General features: G+C 39.9%; 2 protein-coding genes across 2 annotated transcripts in view; both read left to right on the top strand.

The window, feature by feature from the left end:
• The first annotated feature begins 183 nt into the window (after window positions 1-183).
• fbl (fibrillarin) lies at window positions 184-13,753 on the top strand. The gene is made up of 9 exons (XM_053327259.1): window positions 184-260; window positions 1,834-1,959; window positions 3,061-3,201; window positions 3,450-3,544; window positions 3,625-3,795; window positions 6,801-6,933; window positions 7,519-7,631; window positions 9,483-9,628; window positions 12,729-13,753. Exons 1-9 carry the CDS (start codon window positions 251-253, stop codon window positions 12,751-12,753), a joined length of 960 nt encoding a protein of 319 aa, XP_053183234.1. The 5' UTR covers window positions 184-250; the 3' UTR covers window positions 12,754-13,753.
• A 682-nt stretch (window positions 13,754-14,435) lies between these two features.
• Window positions 14,436-20,374, top strand: part of dyrk1b (dual-specificity tyrosine-(Y)-phosphorylation regulated kinase 1B) — an 85,891-nt gene continuing 79,952 nt past the window's right edge. The window contains exon 1 of the mRNA XM_053326760.1: window positions 14,436-15,108. The gene's annotated coding sequence lies outside the window, so the exon portion shown is untranslated. The remainder of the gene's footprint in view (window positions 15,109-20,374) is intronic.

The following is a 20,374-nucleotide window of genomic DNA, read 5'->3' on the forward strand; positions in this document are numbered from 1 at the left end:
ATATGTACGGTCCTCTGCTGCCACCCACAGTAATCTTACAGTAACAGAAGTAACATTAGTTCCACTTGGTGGCAGTAGTGCGCCCTCGGTCGTGAAACGTCAAGCGGAAGAGGCAGTAGCAACAGAAGAAGTGTGGCATCTGCACGTGTGTACATGTGTTTAAGTTGCGTAGTCCAGTGTGAGTCAACGAATAAGAGAAGAAGGATCCGTTCTACGGCAAGCATCGATTTACCGATTTACATCTGATAACATGAGGCCAGGTACAGTAGATCTAGGTCGCATCTCGATTTATCTGTTTATAAGAAGACTGTACTTATCGAATATGTACGTTTGTGTGTATTAAATTAAAAGAAGCGGATGTGTGTTTGGCCTGCTTCGCCATGCTGCCCAGTCAACCTGTTAGCAAAACTCCACCAAACGGGAAAAGTGCTGCCAAGTGTACAAATGCATTCTGTATTAATATATGTGATGTGTAAGCTCAAATGTCACGTTAACGTTAGGTTAGTAGTGTGATTCTGTATAACTACAGCAGCACCACGCGGTGCCGACCACGTGTTGAGCTTTCGCTCTGCACCACGGAACAGACAAACGACTCCCAACATATCGTATGTTGTATGTAAGGTTGTTGTTTGTGTACGCTTCGTTTGCCAATATATTTATGAAGCAGAATTTTGCTGTGTTCTACCGCGAGGTTAAGCCTCGTAAGCTAACAGCCTCTGCTAACATTTGCCCATAGTTATCACAGTCGGTATGTTGCACCGAAATCGATTCTTATTAAAGGAGGGTTGTCTAGTGGGGGATAGGTTCAGTTTGTGTTCAAGCAGCATAGAAACAAATCTGCTTTTCCTGAAGATACCCCAATCATTTCAACGGCTGTATCCCCGTACATCCACCACGGTAAACCAATAGCTGATGTTGCTAGTAGCTATCAGGACAATGCAGTGTGTGCAGTTGTAGTGGACTAGTCACTCTTGGCTCGTGGCAGTGCCTTGATGTTCGAGGATGCGCTGCTAAAATAGTTGGAAAAGTCCCATAGTCACCAAAAATCAGCTGCAATACATTCCCATTGGGCGGTTTAAATGCTGGGAACGAACTCTGGCTACAGTGCTTTCTATATTTGGAAAACAATGTGCGTGACGCTAGTTGCTATGTCTGGCTTCCACCTGAAGCTAAAACTCAGATGGTGATTGCCAGTCTTTGAGTAATGTCTACAGCATATTGTGTGTACACTGCAAGATTAAAACAAATCTACCTGCTGACACCTGGACATTTTTAAAATTGGTGTCTTCGTCCATGTTTCAGTGACTGAACAAGCACATAATATTCACCCTCCTCCTTATTAATTTGATGGTCATACACTAGGGCTGCACGATATGGACAAATTATCATATTTCAATATTAAAGCCAATTATCTCTATCGATAAATCACATGACAATGATTTAACACTTGTTTGAAATTAAAAGTGTAGCGACAGTGAAAATTAAACATTCTTATACAAAACAGCGTAATACCACACTCATTGTGTGCTCATCATAAAATTAGGGTATGGCCACTTGAGAAACGCTCAGGGGCATGTATATTAAGTCAAATACATTGCTCTAGTGCACTCTGAACTGAATTAACTATTTTTAAAAAGTCCTTTAAATCCTTATTGGACTTATTAAACCAAACATATCTTTTTCTACGTTGCGTTTCTTCAAATAACTAAACTGCCTTTATCAATAAAAGACTCGACTTATAGAAGATTTAGAAGTGAATCAGGATCATCTATCACACTTGTGTAAATTCTACTGAAGTGTCTCCCTTATCTTTTTTTTTTTTTTTTTTTGCAGGGTTCAGTCCTCGTGGGGACCGAGGAGGGAGAGGGAGAGGTGGTGGGAGAGGAGGATTTGGTGACCGGGGAGGATTTGGTGACCGGGGAGGATTTGGTGGACGGGGAGGATTCAGAGGAGGAAGAGGTAAGATGAAGCACTGTATATTATCTGATCTTGTTATCTGCACATTATTTAAATTATTCAGTGGCATAGGAACAGTGTCTTTAAGCACATTACAGGACATAAGATGTTTTTCAGAAAACAGTGTATAATGTTGTGCATTAGGTAACATGCTAAAATCATTATGAACTCAACACATTTTGAGTGTGATCTGTTAAATTCAGTTAAGGCATGAATGCATTACTAGAGCACAGATATGGTTTATAACATTGAACTCAGTATCTCAATTACAGTGACTACATTTCAAGTTTCTTAATTGCATCCACATTTCCTCCACTTGCATCTTTTCCTTGTGTCTTAGTCCACCCTGCTGTTGATGCATAGACAGGCCCAAGTAAACCATGCAAGGATGAGAAAATATTTTGAGAAATGATGTGATGTTCCTTTGAAACATCACATGAAGCAACATCAGTTTGGGATAATGATGGCAGCTGATTACAGCTGGATCAGCTGCCATTTGGCTTAAACAGCTGTGGAGACTTCTGATAGTTTGTGTCCGCACTTTGCTGACACTAATAATGCTGCACAGTTATCACTGTGAGCAGCTGTTTTCTATCTGCAGCCTGTTAGCTGGTCAACAAACACTTACATTCTGTATTTATACTGTGTCCTGCAGCACAGAGGCACAGGAACCATTTTTACTGGCAGAATGTGATCATATCATTTATAAATTATTGATATTCTGATTGTGAATGAATTATTTAAAAACCCACAACATGATTGGCATCTTTTGAACACTGGAAATTATTTATTTGGCTAAATGTTTCAGTGAAAATTGAATTGATGTAACTCATATTAAAAAATGTATATATGTTAAAATGACACATCATGAAAAGAAAAATCTTTCTATCAGTATGGTTCTTTTGTAACTGAAATTCAAGTTGGTAATTTTGTCGGGCTGCTCTTGTGTTTGATCGCTCATGGCTCTCCACAGATCCCTCCTTGCGTCCTTGTTTCTTTTGAGCAGAAATAAGAGCTATGAGACTGCCTTCAACTTATGGTTCAAGAGATGAGTGAGGCAATGTCTAAAAGAGGCTTGGTATGTGTTCAATGTCTGTTTCTCAGGTGGATTCAGGTCCCCAGAAGGTGGAGGATTTCGAGGCAGAGGAGGTGGCAGAGGCACCCCGAGAGGGAGAGGAGGAAGAGGTGGCAGAGGAGGTTTTGGAGCAGGGAAGAAAGTCTTAGTCGAGCCACACAGACATGAAGGTTGTTGTTTCACCTGCTCTACAATCTACATACATTTATTTCCTCCTTTCTGTTCATATTCTAAACTAATTGGCTGCCTACTAACGCAGTAATACAAAACTCGTATTTTGGAGTTATTTGCTTCAACATTTAAATTCTATCTTTCTGCATGTGACGCATGTTTCTGTGTGTGTCGATGAACCAACACTGTACGTCTTTGTCGATTCAAATACTGTTTGTTAGACACTGGTGTGTGTGTGTATACTCAGGGGTGTTCATCAGCAGAGGGAAGGAGGATGCTCTGGTGACCAAGAACATGGTGGTGGGAGAGTCTGTGTATGGAGAGAAGAGGATCAATGTGGAGGTGAGATTTTACTTCACAGCAGCACAATGGTCAGCATGACATTATGAGATTAAGCTTTCTTTCTTTCCTTTGTCTGTTAGGAAGGAGAGAATAAGATTGAATACAGAGCTTGGAATCCTTTCCGCTCCAAGCTGGCAGCAGCCATCTTAGGAGGAGTAGACCAGATCCATATCAAGCCCGGAGCAAAGGTCATGTACCTGGGAGCTGCTTCTGGGACCACAGTGTCCCACGTTTCTGACATTGTCGGGCCGGTGAGTAGGCCTGAAACCATTACTTGAATTATCCAAATAATTCAATGACAAAAAATGATTGAGGCAATTTTTCTAGAATCTAAGCTTTGTTTAATTCATTTCACTCATTTATATGACATGCTGTGCTTGTGTTTTACACGGATGGTTATTACTGGCACACATTGCGTCATTCGCTATGTCGCAGAGCACTTTACTAGAGAGTGAAAACTACAAAGTGTGTGCAGCATCTAGTCGGGGGCGACATGAGGCACACACTAAAAACAATCGGTTTCCAATCTTATTTGCCCGTCACGTCTTCTTTTTATGACGTCACTGTGTGGATCATTAAGCTTGTTCTAGTTGGTGAACTAACGGCTTCTACCTGCTGAAAAGATCTCAGTCAGCAGTTGGAGATGAGGTGAGGAGCAGGGGTAAGATTACCTCAGGTCTCTACACTGAAAGCCTGAGGTAGGAGGAGCAGGGAATCTAGTGCGCTTAATTTGTATGGTAGCCTAATGATCAATCAATCTTTATTTATATAGCGCCAAATCACAATAAAGTTATCTCAAGGCACTTTACACATGGAGCAGGTCTAAACCGAACTCTTCAGGTTTTAATTTTAAGGAGACCCAACATTCCCACATGAGCAAGCACTTGGCAACGGTGGCAAGAAAAAACAGGAATAAACCTCAGGCAGAACCAGAGTCAAAGTGGGAGAACATCTGCCTCGACCGGTTGGGTTGAGAGGAGAGAGATGATGCAAAAATTTACATCAGTCACACTAAAAATAAGTTCATGTATTTGTTTCAGAAGGCACTGAAGCTAAATGCATTAAAAAGGAATTTCCAGGAATAAGACGTAATTGATTGTTCAATTTCAGAGACGTCTTTTTTGTCCTTCTTTAAATAATCGAAAAAATAAGCCCTAGTGTCTGTCTCTCTCTCTCTGTCTCTCTCTCTCTGTCTGTCTCTGTCTCTCTCTGTCTCTGTGAATCTCAAAGGTTTTTTTAATCAATCCGCAGCCACACAAGAGCACAGTATCTTAAAAAGAAAAAGGGCCGGTATGATAACCTTAGGTAAAAATATCACAGTATTATGATTACGGCTACAAAATGTGATATTTTGAAACAAATAAAGATTATTTTTTTTCCATTGAACGGTCTTTTATTTTTAGTAAATATGTATTTAAAATAATAATAAAAATAACTGAATTATTTCTAAATAAATAAGGCTAAACCTGCAGCTCAAGTCACGACATAAATGAATTATTTTTAGTGGAGAAAAAAAACAACACAAAATGCAAATAAATGCACATAAATAATTGGAAAAAGTAAACACATCTAAGATAAATATAAATAAATAAATGCAGGCAGGAGCTTAAAACTGAATCTCAACAGTTTTTGGAGACTTGCTCACTATCATATTTGATGTATTGCCTCCTCGCGCTGCTACACGACCTGAGGGACCTCCACTCTCTCTGACCAGACGTCACATTAAAAAAACCCCAGCTCATACCGCAGCAACGGTGTGACTGAAAATTTTAGTGGTTTTGAAACTGACTTTTTCATACCATGGTAAACCTTGAAACCGGTAACCGGCCCATGCCTAGTCACAAGTTTGTCGCCTGAGCAATCACCATTATGATGTGTTTACACTGCAACAAGATCAGTATACTAAATGGCATATTTATATTCTGAGGCTCTACTGGAATATTTGTGCATGATTTACAGTTTAAAACTCTCTTATACTGGCCCTGTGTGCAGTACCTCAGTTCAGCCTCTGTCTGAAAAGGCAGTTTTAGCTCCTATCTTTTGAAGGTGCCAATGTAAACAATCCAATCCACTTTATTTATAAAGAGGTGGGTTTTAAGAAGAGTTTTAAAATGAGACAGTGAGGAAACGGGTAGTAGTAGTAGTAGTAGTAGTAGTGGTAGTGGTGGTGGTAGTAGGATTTAATTTTTTTTAACTTAAAACGGAGTCTTCTCAAATACACTATAAATGTTCCAGCCCAAATCAATCTGAAGCATTAACAAGCAAAGATGGAAATGAAGTGTTCAGAGCAGGTTGATGCCTGAGGGCTTTTACATACGGACGAGATATTTATATACGTTCAATGCAATGACACTTTTTTAACATGGATATCTGTCAGTTATAATGGTATTTTCTAAGCATGCATACTAAAATTTGTCTTGAACATAATGACATAAGCAAATCTGATGCTGCATTTCAAATCACATACTTCTGTTAGTACACTTCTGTGTATTACACTGTACTTGTGCAGTGCGCAAATTTGAACAGGTTAGTGTTGTCTCAAATCAATCAGAGCCTTTGCACACTGTTAGTGTTGTGTTGTGTTATCGTTCGCAATACCAAATCATTGCAGGCTGCTAAATTAACCCAAGAAACCTACTGATGGTTTATATGTGACAACAGCATAGCCGTGCTTAGTGCAAAAATACGTGTATTATGCATTTGTATAATCAGTCTTTATTTATATAGTGCCAAATCACAACAGTCATCTCAAGGCACTTTACACATAGACTAGGTCTAGACTGTACTCTTTAATTTAAAGACACCCAACATTACAACATGAGCAAGCACACAGCAGCAAAGAAAAACTCCCTTTTAACAGGAAGAAACCTCAACCAGACTCAAAGTGGGCGGCCATCTGCTTCGACCGGTTGGGTTTAAACTGAAGATGAGTTGATAGGCACAGCTAAGCCCAAATGTAATGAGCCTCAGGGTGCACTCACACTAGGGCCAGTTGTTTCATACCATGCTAAAGCACGAATGTCCCCCCTCTCCTGTCCCCCACTGCTCTGCACTCACATTAGCTATACTATAGCCTATTCATTATACATTCAATGTATGTCCATGGACATAAATTGAGTTCTTTTGCCTTAATAATGATAAAATAATACGCACGGTACGATTGCCTAGTGTGAGTGCGCCCCTCATATGATTTTAATGGTGACTTTGCTGTTTTTCCTTATACTGAAGAGAGTAACCCATGCCTTGTGTGTTACAGGAAGGGCTAGTGTATGCTGTGGAGTTTTCTCATCGATCAGGTCGGGATCTACTCAATGTGGCAAAGAAACGCACCAACATCATTCCCATCATTGAAGATGCGCGGCATCCACACAAGTACCGCATGTTGGTTGGTAGGTAATCATGAGCTACAACAGAAACAAGACCACCAAGACTGCAACAGAACTACTTAGTTTGGACAAAAACTTATCATTTCCATGAGCCAGTAACATCACTGAGATGTTGCAAGATGCTGCTAAAGCAGCTTGAGCATGTTGTTGAAGACGTAACATTTAAACCGTGATATTCATGAGGTCATTTTTCACCTGTTTTTATTTTTATACTTCTCATTTTTGTTTTCAATTAATATTTTTTTATTTTAGTTTTTGTTGTACATTAATTAATTGAACTTGTAACATCAGACAGAATGGTTGAGGTAATGTTCACCAGTTAAATGCAGCAATGTTACAGTAATGTCTTGCATCTTGCATGTGATTATCTACATAATTCACACAAAACCTTATAATGAACAACATTGTCATGTAGCTTGATGAATTGCCTATTGTTCTCTCTGAACATATGATGGCCAATGGGGGGAAAAAACACAATGCTGTCGTATGTCAAATGTACAAGTGTGAAGTCCAACCGAATCCACTGGAACAGCTGATGCTCTAATCAGATGGTTAGTGTCAAGTGAGTAAAGTCCTGTCCCTTTCTAGGCATGGTGGATGTGATTTTTGCTGATGTTGCCCAGCCTGACCAGACGAGGATTGTTGCTTTGAATGCTCACAACTTCCTGAAGAACGGAGGACACTTTGTTATCTCCATCAAGGTAATCTGATGACCATCGATTGGAAAAGTAGTTCAGCAATGAGTATAAAAAAAAGTTTTAGTAGGGACGTTTGTTTGAGGTACATGTGAGACATAAAATACAATCCACTAAGCACTTAACATAAGATCCATGAATAGCTGACTGGCTGTAATCCTTCAGATACATTTGTCAGATAGCTGAATCCCCTGCTGGATAAGCCAACATTCACACCTATTTCACACAGTGATTGGCCATTTGTGCAGATGTGAGAAAGGAGCCAGGGTTTGAACATCTGCCTCTCCTTTCATTCCTGACGAAACTATTTCTGTCACAAGTGCCACTATAGAAAGAATAGTGTTTCCCTTACAATTGTACATGTGGGCTTCCAGGCCAATGGAACCCCCCTGCAGACCAATTGTGTATATTTTTTTTATGCCCCAAATGATGACAAATATTCATTCATTTGGAAATCAATAATGTTTGGGAGCCTCTGTGTAGTGCTGTTCCAAAATGTGTGTCAACCTACATGTTATTGCCTGGGAAACTCTTAGTAGCGTAGATCTTTTAAGGATTAGGGCAGAGCATAATGTGTGTGTGTGTGTGTGTTGTTGTTGAGCAAGTGGAAGAAAAGTGATGGTGAATTTGAGCAGTCAACCTAGCAGAGACACTCATAACTGCCTTACATGAGACTGAAAATATGCTATGCAACCACATTTGATTTCAGACTTGGGGTCCGTTCCATAAAGCAACTTACAAAAGCTGCGTTTATTGTTGAACACCTGACTTGAAGCCTAACAAATGATCAGGCTAAAGCGGTTCCATAAAGGCTGATCCACATTCTCGCAATTAAACTAATCCAAGACAGGCTCAAGTAGTCAGACTAATTGTGTGTGCACGCCATTCATGAGCAGCACACACTTCTGCTGGAGACATGAAGAATTTAAACGTATGATGACAAAAAACAATACATAAAATCCAAGAGAGAGGCTGGCAGGAAATAGCTGATTGATTGAATAAGTCTGATCTGTCTCTGAAGGTGTGCTCCTGTTGCAGTGTCCTGTGTACTATGACAGCTCTGTCATGTACAAGCTCCTCAATCAAGGGACATGCCATGACTGACAGGGAAACAGTGCATGGGTTGAGGTCGTTCTATAGACTCGACCTTAATCAATTCAAAGAAAAAGGGAAACGACTAGACATGCATCCACTATACACGTCTTAGTTGACTTTTTAGACATTAAAAATGTACTTATATGTACTAATCCATAACCAATACTTAATTATTAAGTTGACTACATATGTATCCGTGTATCGATCTATCTATGCCCACACCACCACTATTGATCTCGATAGATCGATACACACACACTTATACATATATGTAGTCGACTTAATAATCGTATCGATCTATGATAGATTGATCGATAACAGGACCAGGTTAGTTTCCCAGCATAAGTTGCGGTGGTAACTGCGCTTGAACTATGCTTGCTTTATGAAACTGAATCTGCTGTAAAATGCGAAAGAAGCCTGGCTTATTTGGTAATCGTGCTTCATGGAACAAGTTCAAACCCTGCTTAATTTCTCATCTACACTTTTGACCAATCACTGCATGAAGTTGGCATCAATGCTTCATTTTGACAAGCTCTGATAAGCATGTCTGAGGGGGAGGATACTGGTGCTTGCAGTAAATAGCAGATACATTTATAAGCATAATTCATGTACAGTACAGTTCATTGTGAAGTTGACTCATCCATACATTCAGGAGTTGAATTAAGCAGCTGATGACTTGTTTTGGTTATTTGATGTTTTCCAAAGTGAATGTTCTGTCCGCTGATTAGTGTCTGTGTTTTTTCTATGTTATTAAACTTTTAGGCCAACTGTATCGACTCTACAGCGGCTCCAGAGGCAGTGTTTGCCTCAGAGGTGAAGAAGATGAGTGCTGAGAACATGAAACCACAGGAACAGCTCACGCTGGAGCCCTATGAGAGAGACCACGCTGTGGTGGTGGGCATCTACAGGTACATCAATATCAATTTACTCCTTGTGAGCAGCTCAAATAATGTGCTGCAGAAAGACTGCAAAGTCTTAGAAAAAAAAAAGATATATGTATATTACAGAGCCTGCATAAACCGCTCCATCTGGTGGATTGTTTTAAAAAGTTACTTTTTGTCAAGAATTCTCACATTTGACCTAAAATGAAGTAGCTAATTTTGGTTGATAAAAGTAGCAGAGTGCAATTGAAGGACACACAACCTGTGCTGTACCAATCACTACGGCACTCTTAAACACAATTGAGCCTCTTTTAGAAACACTTCCAAAAAAACAATTAAATCTAAAAGCAACGTAATCAAAAAAACTGAATATTGACAGTTTTTCCCAAAACATAATGTTGGCACGGCTGGGTGCGTTTTGGAGTTGTCAAAGAGAGAGAGAGTGAGTGAGAGAGGTAGTGTTACTTCACAATTCTGCTTATTTAACTAGAGCCTCATAAAACAACCAGAATCACTCACCTAAAGACTGCAGTGGTGGTGACTGTCCAAAGGCAGAGCATCAACCTATTCTGTCCATCCTATTGTTTCTTGTTGAGGAAGATTAGCATTTTAGTATGCTCAGGGATAAGTGAGTGCAGCCTGGTAACAGTCAGTCCAGCAGCCAAAAACACCTGCTCTAAGGGGAACGAAGTAGGCGGAATGCAGAGGCATTGTTGCGCTAGCCTGGGGAATCTGGCCAAGGGGCAGGGGTTTTTAGTTTGAAAAGGTCCCACGCCAAACTTCGCCTTGACCTCTTCAGGTTTATATTTGATATCTATGGCAGCTGGTAGGTAACTGAGCCGTTTTCTCTGTCAAATATCACCCTCATTGGTAGGATATCTCATTGCTGCCACATAGTGAAATTCACTGCATTGCTTCAAGAATCACACTACACAACATAACCTCTATTTGATACCAGCGTTTGATCAATAAAAATTTCACATGATCAGCAAAATTCTTAATGATCAGTTGATCATTGATTAATCATGCTGATCCCCACTCTCAACACATAACTGCATTCACACTATTTCTTTCTCTTATTTAGTGAGAACAGTGTTGCAGGTTAAAAGTTAATGACAACGACTTGAAGTGAGGAGGAGCAACACGTCTCCGACATATCAGCGCAGCGGTGTTGCTCACTTTTGCATGCGATGCAAAACATTAACAATAACGTCATAATAACAAAAATATATAAGTGCGGTGGTAGGCCTAGGCTATAGCCTATATCTTTTAGCCTTTTGCAATTCAGTTCCTACCGACACCTTCGGCAAGGACTATCTTGTTCACAGTAATTCAATCTAACGTCAAAATAGACCCAATGCTGATCATATTTGAATAAAAAACGAATAAATCGATGTGCCCAAGCCCCATACAAATAAGACATTGTAACAGTAAAGTCTTTCTTTATTTCCTTATTCCTAATTACTCAAGCATAATCAAATTCGGATGATTCGGAAGTCAGTTTATTAATCCAAAACACGAAATGGAAATTAACAAAACATAGGCTATTGAGGCAAAGCAAACCAACTGCTTGCAACTTAAAATGTGGTTATTTTCTATGTATGGATGTAGGCCAGGTATAAGGTTACAGTAGCAATATAACAATATGCTACTATGTAATAAAACAAACAAAAAGCTGCACTATAGGAGGTATCTTACTTTTATAGCGCTTTTACTTTATGCTTATTGATTATTTAAAAATTGTTGCAGCGCAGCCTAGCCTATAATAAACTTTTTTTTTAAACAAAAAACAACAGAAAAACCCTCTTATTGCTTATTGCTGTGCTGGTAGGATTACTAGTATGTTATTTTCAAGGAAAACCAGCATGTTGACTTGGACCTGGTTAAATTCACCATTGGACAGGCTCTGTAGGGTCAGTTTAGTGGAAGATGGGCCAATGTTCAAACCTGGACACACAGAGAATAAGTAATTTAAAAGTCAATAAACATTGTTACATCGTTCCGGAACCTTCCGGAAGGTAATTGTATTGTTTTTATGTATAATTGTTTATATTATTCATAAAAACAATAAAATAAAATACATAATTCATATTTAAAATAATGAAATGACTGACAGAAACAATTAAATTACCTGTTTTCTCATATTCTGAGACTGGATGTCATCATCAAGACAAGAGCACAATAAAGATTTTTAAAAAAGCGAAAATAAAACAACTGCTGCAATGGTATGCCAGACTGACCGTCAAATGTATCTAGCAAAGAGAAGGGCTGCAGGTGGCGCCAATATTGTTGAAATATTGAATTAATGAAAATAACAAAGTTAACATACTGCCCAGAACCTGAAACCTCTAAATTAGTGCATCGGACAAATGAACATTATTTGACACACATTGACAGGGTGTGAACACAGGTGGAGGGCCGGGATTTATTTAGCTGCTGCACGTCTCGCGTTCCAGACGAACCAGTTTGTCTCACATTGCTAAAATATAACAAGCCCAATCTAATATAAAACTCATAACTTCTCAAGCTATATTATATACCCTGTTTCAATGAGCACATTGTAGAATAAAAGAGAAAACACTGAAGGAACTGGAGGAAACTTTTCTTCATTGATGATGCTGAAATCTGCCTATCGCATGCAGAATAACATGGTGTTTTATTCATTCAGTGATGCTGACAGCAGGAAAACGATCAGGAATTAATTACCCAGATATAGCCGCTAGCTGACCTGATAAGACTGTTGCTTATGCAGTAACGGTCACAGAGGTATTGGTAATAAATGGCTTAATTAATTTAAATGTGGACCAAAAATATTATCTAATTGGGTTTTAAAAATGTAATCTGCACAAATATAATTTTGATAACCTCAGCCTCAGAGCAGACAAAGCTCTGTGCACGGACCCTGGGTTGGGAACCATGGACATAAACCATCTTTGGGGAAAAATGAAATTGAAATGCACTTATTGTCTCACTTGCTAACATGGAGAATTTGAGGTGTTTTGGTTGGACTTTGGGAAGCAGCCCTGTTCATCTTTATATGCAGTCAATAGTTGACATGCATCCAGACCCTGCTGGATGCCTGCTCTTTTTCATATATGTTAACACTGTCTTTTCTTTTATTCCTCAGACCTGCACCTAAACAGAAGAAATGAGGTGTGGAAGAAACCTCTGGGAAAAGGATTACCTTTTTCCAGCCACAATCTGTCATATTTTCATTTTTGTCTGTTGCCCTTCTCTTCACCCAACACCCACTGCTGGAGGCTCTTTCTATAACTGATAAAGTTGGAGCACATTACATGACATTTGGTTACCTCAGTTGATTGCCAAACAAGTCATCTTGTTAATTGTTTATATATTATGGTTCACATCTGATTTAACCTCCCTTATTTCACATATTATGCACAAGTGATACAAATATTGGTGATATAATCAAGTCTGTGTTCCTGTGCAACCACATACAAGGAAGGTTATGTAAAAGTAAGACAGTGGTCTAGTGTTGAATATCCAGTGTTGTGTATTTTGTCCCCAGCCTAGGATTAGTTGTCAAGGAAATTTTGAATTCACCAGCCGCTACCTTGTGAGCAAGTAACTCATCTGAGGAGTATTTTAACAGAAAAACAGGATAAGGTGTTTAAATCCTGAAAGCTTTAGTTAAACGGGGCTTCTATGTTGTTACTCAAGTTTGAATAGTTACTACAAGGCTCCTGGTCATTTTTTTATTTTTTTTTATTGAATGTCCTTTTTTAAAAAAAAAACTCTTCTGGTCCTCTGCTACTGATCCCAGACAACACATCTCACATTGTTAGGGATATCCCATGTATCCACAACTCATACCCCAGACAGCTATGAAATATTTGTATATGCCATTTCAGAAATTGCATATGGTAAAACACACTTTGTGCTAATACACTGTATGTACTTTTGGTAGCTGATGTGAATAACATATTCAAGTCTGCATAATATCTACTCTGTCAAATGGTGAGCTGGTAAACTGATGCTGTGTGTGTATACAAATACAGATCCTGATTAGTAATTTGGATAGTTTATTTCGTTATGAAGCAGAGTGGTGGTTGATAACTTGCAACAATGTATGCTTAAGTTTTTTTTTATATAACTGGCAACTTTGTTATAATAAAGTATTTGATTCTTGTTTTTATTGGTTTTGTGCTTAAAATAACCTTGTGTGGCTGCTAACATAATTTTGATATTTACCTTCACACTGTATGTGTTTTAATTCTGACCCACATTCTTGAGTTTGATTGCTTGTTTAACAAATAAGCACTGAACGCCCGCCTGTTGCTGGAACTGTTTAACCGCTCCAGAAGCAACACCGTGTTGGCTAATTCAACTCATTCTTTTGTGGTTCGCTGGCTTACTGGACCAACACCTATAGCATCTCCATGTGTGGGCTAGGCCAGTTGTCCTCCACGAATATTAGTTGAACCTCTGCATAAAACTCAGAAGTGAATGGCTGCAGGCCGCTGTTTTTGGAGGAAATTGACTTAGACTGACAAAATGTTTACTGAGGACATTATTACATGTATCAATCTGCGGTAGATAATTAAGTTTCTCACAGTAGTAAGTCCCGTGAGCTTAAACTTCCTCTTCCGGATACCAATACATGCATTGAGATTTACGTTCGGGTAGTTTATTTCACGGACTGGAAATAATTATATAAGAACGTTTTCATATGTATACCCACGTTTGGAAATTGTGTGACTATCCGCGGTGGATTTGTTTTGGCAGCCATTTTGTGGGAAGCATCTCTGGAACGCGCTGAGCCGTGCTTGCTTGGCGTCGGGAGCGCGCTTTCAATGCAGCCCCTCTCCTTTGACCGACACTAACACCACGGAGGGGCTGGCCAGCAAACAGCTAGTTTTAGCTGTGACTGCTAAAATACATTTAGTTTTTCATAGCGTCTGTTTATATTGTCCAGCAGCCAATCGGTTGACCGTTGCCTGTCAAGCAGCCTGCAGTTTGAGGACTGTCTTCCTCCAAATTCCAATGGCAGTGTTTTATTAGGCAGCTAGCATGCTAGCTAATAGCTAGCTAGCTAATGTTAGCTTCTTGCCTTTCGTTTGATTTAAAGGGGCTGACTGGCTTGTTAACCCAACTCTCCCACGCTATGGTTACGTATGGCCTCGTGTGTATTTGAAAATAAATAAATCAAGTAAATTTAGTTTATTAAACGGAGGACTGAGTTTTCGGTGTCTGTAGTTGAGGTGACGAGCTGCCCACCTCTCCTCAGGCACGGCTAGCTGTGCTTCGCCGGTGATTAGTCCCTATCGAGAATCCACTGTTTGAGCTCCCGAGAAAAACGCAATTTCACTGGAAACTAATATCACCAGGATTTTGTCGGCAAACTATTCCACATCGCATTATTTGGATCTCTGCTGTGGAAGAAGGAGGACTGACCCGGGGGAGGGGGCTCTGTTCGTGTGGACGGAGGGAGAGTGGGGTTCCGAACATGGCTGCTACACGGAACTTGGTTCGACACACCGCCTGAGGTAAGAAACAGCCGGTCGGGGTTTTTTTAAAGTCATGTGTGAATGTGGGGTTAATTGGTTCTTAATTGTCTGTTACATGTGTGCTAGAGACTTCATCGATCGGTGGCAAAAGTGCTTGGTAACACAATGTTACCCATTCGTTTAGATAGTCGCCCCTATCACCCGGCCTCGTGTCCCCATTCCTCTAACGTTACCGCTGTAGTCAGATGCTTAATGGGACAAGAAGCGTCGATTAAATAGGTGGTTAACGTCGGATTTTGACAGTGGATCACGTTAGTAACTAAAGCTTGTCTGTTGTATCTACAGGAACTGAGACTTGTACTGTGACGATAGACTGTGCTCTTTAACATGCAATGTCCTCCAAATGTAGCGTTATTATCCCCCTGTCCTTTTACTTTATCGTGTGACTGTAACGGCCAACTATCTGGTGAGTTGTCATAAATAGGCAGATGATTGATGTGATGTGTGTGTGTGTGTGTATAACGTTATCTAGTCAAGTTTCAGTAGCTGTGGTATAGCGATCTGCCTTGAGTTAACGCACAACATCAAATGGGAGAGGATGCCGACGGAACAAAACGGAAGGAGATGGGAGATGAATGGATATGTTGCTACATGATCGAGACGTTTTTGGTGTCCCTTAAAATAGGCGACTATATCCTCGTGTGGCTTGTGGACCGTGATGGGTATTGCTGTCAGAGAAGCCAGCCAGCCCCCCCTCCCCGCCCCCCGACTGTCCCCTTTGGATCCGCAACATTTCATCTGCTATGGCAGCTAACGCTAGCCACTAGCTTAGCTACCGCATCAGCCCCTACCCTGCCCTGGAGTAGAGGGAGACAGGCACTCAGCTGCCGGGAGATGGCTGCTCCCATGCAAGGAAGAGTGTTATGAAGAGAGCAGCTGATACACAGCTGAAAGAATCATGACGTTACACCTGTATTTGTCTATCTTGGTCTATATAGTCCTCTTTCTATTGTGGCTCAATGGAAGATGTGATCTGAAATTGTTGCTGATTTTTAAATAGGGAACATAAAAGGTGCCTTCTCCCCCTTCCCCACCCTCCTTGCTTGAATTGTGGTTTTCTGTTTCTTGTGTGGTGACCATATTTGATTCTTACAATGAACCAACTCCTCGTGACCTTTCTCCCCAATCACTTCTGTTTAATCTGATTACTTTTATTCATTCTTCTCAAATAAAATCTGGGTAATACTGAATGACTAGATTATTTAACCATAAAGGCCATTAGGCCATAAAGGAAATGTTCAGTTGGAGAAAATTATGTTTCCTCTGGTTGAAGCTTCAATCAGACCTCTCTCACAGACCAGTGAAGATGTGTCTTTGCTGGACCTGTAATCCAGGCAGTTGCAGTTTCAGTGAGCTTCTCAAGACATTAGTGATATTAAGTTATGTTTTTCTATACATTACCGGAATTAAAATTACATGTTTTAAGTAAAATGAAAACCTGAAACTGAAAGATGTCTGACTGTGTGCTGAATGTATGATACAGTGAAAACATTGTGTTTGTGCTGGCTGACCATTAAGGCAATAAGCTCTGTTCATCATGAAACCCGTTACCGCTAAACCCAATGCCTGGTTTCAGTCAGCCACTAATAAGGAAAAGCACCTGCATCCAGCTGGGGGATTAGCCCCTTTCTACACTTTTGTCAGTCTTCCACAACAGTTAAAGCATCATCGCCACCACCCATATGCAAGTTAAGATTTACCATCTGTAGCTGTTAGCTTATTTTACTTTGGGACAGTATCACTACTGTTACAGTGTCCTAAGACTTTTATTTAAATGTAAAATTAGTAAATGTATTGGTGTTGAAAGATAATGTCATACTGATATATTCCAAGTTGTGGTTTAACAATATGTAGTACAGTATGCATGAGGATATGCATCACCAAGCTGAAAAAGAAATTATACCATCAAGTAAATGTTGTCAGCGGACTCTCAGCCAGGGTGCACAGTGGAAGTGGAGCATCTAGGAGTGGCTTTTTTTCCTCCAATGTCAGACTCTGTGTTGTTTCACTCCAAGATTACACTCTATCCTCTTCATGCACATTTTTGGCTTGATTTTGTCATTTGGCCACAAACAGCAAATGGACCTCTTCCCTGACTGACAGCACAGCTGTGACAACAAGCACAGACTGTGTGTGTGGGTGTGGGTGTAATGGCTGTAACACACCAATTTCAAAACGGTTAAAACTCTGATGGGCTACTACCATAACTTGTCAGGAACTCCAGTGTCACCTATTTTCTTCCTCATCCTCTATTTCCTCTCATAGTCTAATTTCTCTGTTGCTCCTATCTTTCTACGGTCATGGAGTTAACTTGGGATAACAGCACTGTCAGTCAAGCTCAAAATTTCAACTCGAGCATTTGCATCTTTGCTTCAACTGTTGCTGACTAGTGTGGATTTTGTATTTATTTGTATTGCCACTGTTCACATCTGCCCATTGACCTTGCATGCATTGATGCACATGCTAAATATATTTTAATTTATGCAACTGAAAGTCAGCATTTGCCACATTTCGGCTAGGAATGAGGGTTTGTGGTTAATGAAGTTGGAGAATGTCAGAACAGTCCAGTTCAAACATTAGTAGTTTTTATCTGATGGTAATACAATAAAATGTATGAGTTTCACTCACCAAGGTGAGTGTTGAAGATTTGTACTTCTACCCTTTTTCCTGAGGGACTGTTTATATTATCATATTTATATAAATATGATTGTAGTATGGTATTCTGTTTATACCCATAGAAGGTAATAAACTTGTCTCAGAAAAGTGAGTCAGTGTTGTTTCTTGGTAGCATTCGCCAGGCTCCTACATTGATTGTATTATTAACTAGGGCTGGGTGATAAAACGATAGCGATATATATCGAGATGGACACGTAATCAATATCAATAAAAATATGTTCGATACTTTGTGCAGACTCACATTGTTACCATACTTAACTGGCGAAGCAAGGTTAGTTTCATGAACAAACTTACTCGCTCCCTGGTTATCTATCTATCTGTCTCCTTTTTTGAAATACGTCATAAAAAAATCAATAATTATCAATATTGACTGATATGAAACAATTTTATGGTGTTATAGTTTTCAGCCATATCGCCCAGCCCTATTATTAACATAACTCGGTTATTTTAAACTTAATTACTTAAGATGGTTATGTTCACTATTGGTTATGATAAAGTTACTGGAAAGTCTTCTGGAAGTATAAAAGGATTTGGCTGCCGATTTTCTGCATTTTACTTATTGTCAATAAATTTCGTGCAGAGTAGGGATGGGAAACATGGCAATCGTATGCCTTTGAGCTTATGAATTCCTCTTATTGACGCCCAAGCATATGATGCCAACAGAATGAAAAAGTGAAACTCAACCATCAGGGCAGTGCAGCCTCTGGACTGTATACAGCATGCAAACCTAAGAGTTTCCTTTGGCTGTCTTGTAATTCATTTTCAAACTAAGTAGCAGTTGCAAGAATTTTTTGAATTAATAAGTAAATATTAACCTTTGTGAGATGAAGAGATGAAGGGGGAGTATATTGTGAACTTTCTATGCCGTCACTCAGAGATGAACAGAGCAGCAAACTCCAGCAGTAACAAACAAGGCCAGCTTACCAACAAACACTGCAGCATTTAACAATAGGGGTGGGGGAAAAAGTTGATTCTTAGATGCATCACAATGTGGACGTGGACGATGCTGCATTGATTCACAAAAAGTCAAAAATCAATTTTCTGAATGTTACTTAATAACATGATGATGTTGACAGAAAGAAAAAGGTGGAACTTAACTGCGGGCAGTGCAGCACCCGGACAGTCTACAGCTTGTGCACACTGGAGTTAATTTTCACAAATGGCAAAGGTTGCAACTATTTTTTGATTTAATCACTAAAGTGTTGCAAGATAAATGTGAAGTATGTTGTGAACTTTTATGGCATCACTCAGAGAGTAACGTCAGTGTAGCAGAGCAGTGAACTCCAGCAGTAACAAATAAGACCAGCTGATCAAAACACTGCAGCATTAAACAACTTAAACCAACTGTGAAGTGAAGAATAAAGTCACTGCTCAGACTGTCTCACCACAACAACCCTGCGCCCGCTCAACGTCTTCTACATCAATGTCTTTCCCTGGAGCAAACAGTGGAGACAACGTTAATAACAGCACAGCACTCCGCCTCATGTTGTTCTCATACAGGCAGGAGGCTGTAAGACGCTTTCAAATTAATTATTCAAATGCAGTTGACTTTTTAAAATTAAAAGGCTGTGGACTAATTATCTTATCTGGCAGTTAAGTTTCATCTAGTATTTGAGTGGACTAAGAACTTTGTAAAAAATAAATGGTATATAGAAACCAAAAATGTTGGTACATTAATCATTGTTTTATCATCACATTGTAGACCTCTGAATCAGAATCCATGGGTTAAGCTAACACTGCAGCAAAGAGGCTGCTCTCCACAGCTGGAGAGAGAGGACATTAAAGAGGGCTTATTATGCTCATTTGCAGCAAGGGTTGGGTGATATGACCAAACTCTCATATCCTGATATAGGTCATTTCATATTCCGATATATATACAATATATATCCCAATATAGCACATTTTAATTGAACAAATATTTGGTCCCCCCAACAGCCACGTCTTGTCAGTCCATCCTTTAGCAGATTAAATTACTCTTATTGACTTTTTACTGGTAGCTTTCGTTGCACTTACAGTAACATGAGTTCAGTTGTCATCACTTCCAGCTCTTCACCTGGTGCACTGTCTCTCTCTGTTACCCCTTTTCCACCGAGCTGGAGCCAGTGCTGGTTCGGAGCTAGTGTTAGAGTCAGTGCTCAGTTGGTGCTAATCCAAGCACCTCTTACAAACCTGTTGCTTTTCCACCGGCAAGGAGCCACGTGATTACGTCACTGTATAATGTAGCCAGCGTGCGCATTTGAAGCACTCCCATGATTCACCAGTGAGAGGCAGCAACATGGCATCTAGCCAGAAGAAGAAGAAGAAGAAGAAGGCGGCGGCGGCGGCGGCGGCTCTGGTAAAAAAATGATAAAAATAGTACTTTTAATCAACAAATCTTTAACCCTCTGTAAATGCCACGCTTGTCAGCTAATGAACGTAAACCGTGCTAGCCGGCTAATAAGCATTAGCCCCACTAGCCGGCTAATAAGCGTTCTTCTTCCTTTAGACCAGCAAAGAGTTGATGCTTGCTCTGGCTCCCGTTCTGAGGCTCTGGGCTGGAGCTTTGGCGGTGGAAAAGCAAAGAACCGGT

Source organism: Scomber japonicus, chromosome 10 (assembly GCF_027409825.1).
Source record: "Scomber japonicus isolate fScoJap1 chromosome 10, fScoJap1.pri, whole genome shotgun sequence".
In the NCBI taxonomy this organism is placed as follows: domain Eukaryota; kingdom Metazoa; phylum Chordata; class Actinopteri; order Scombriformes; family Scombridae; genus Scomber; species Scomber japonicus.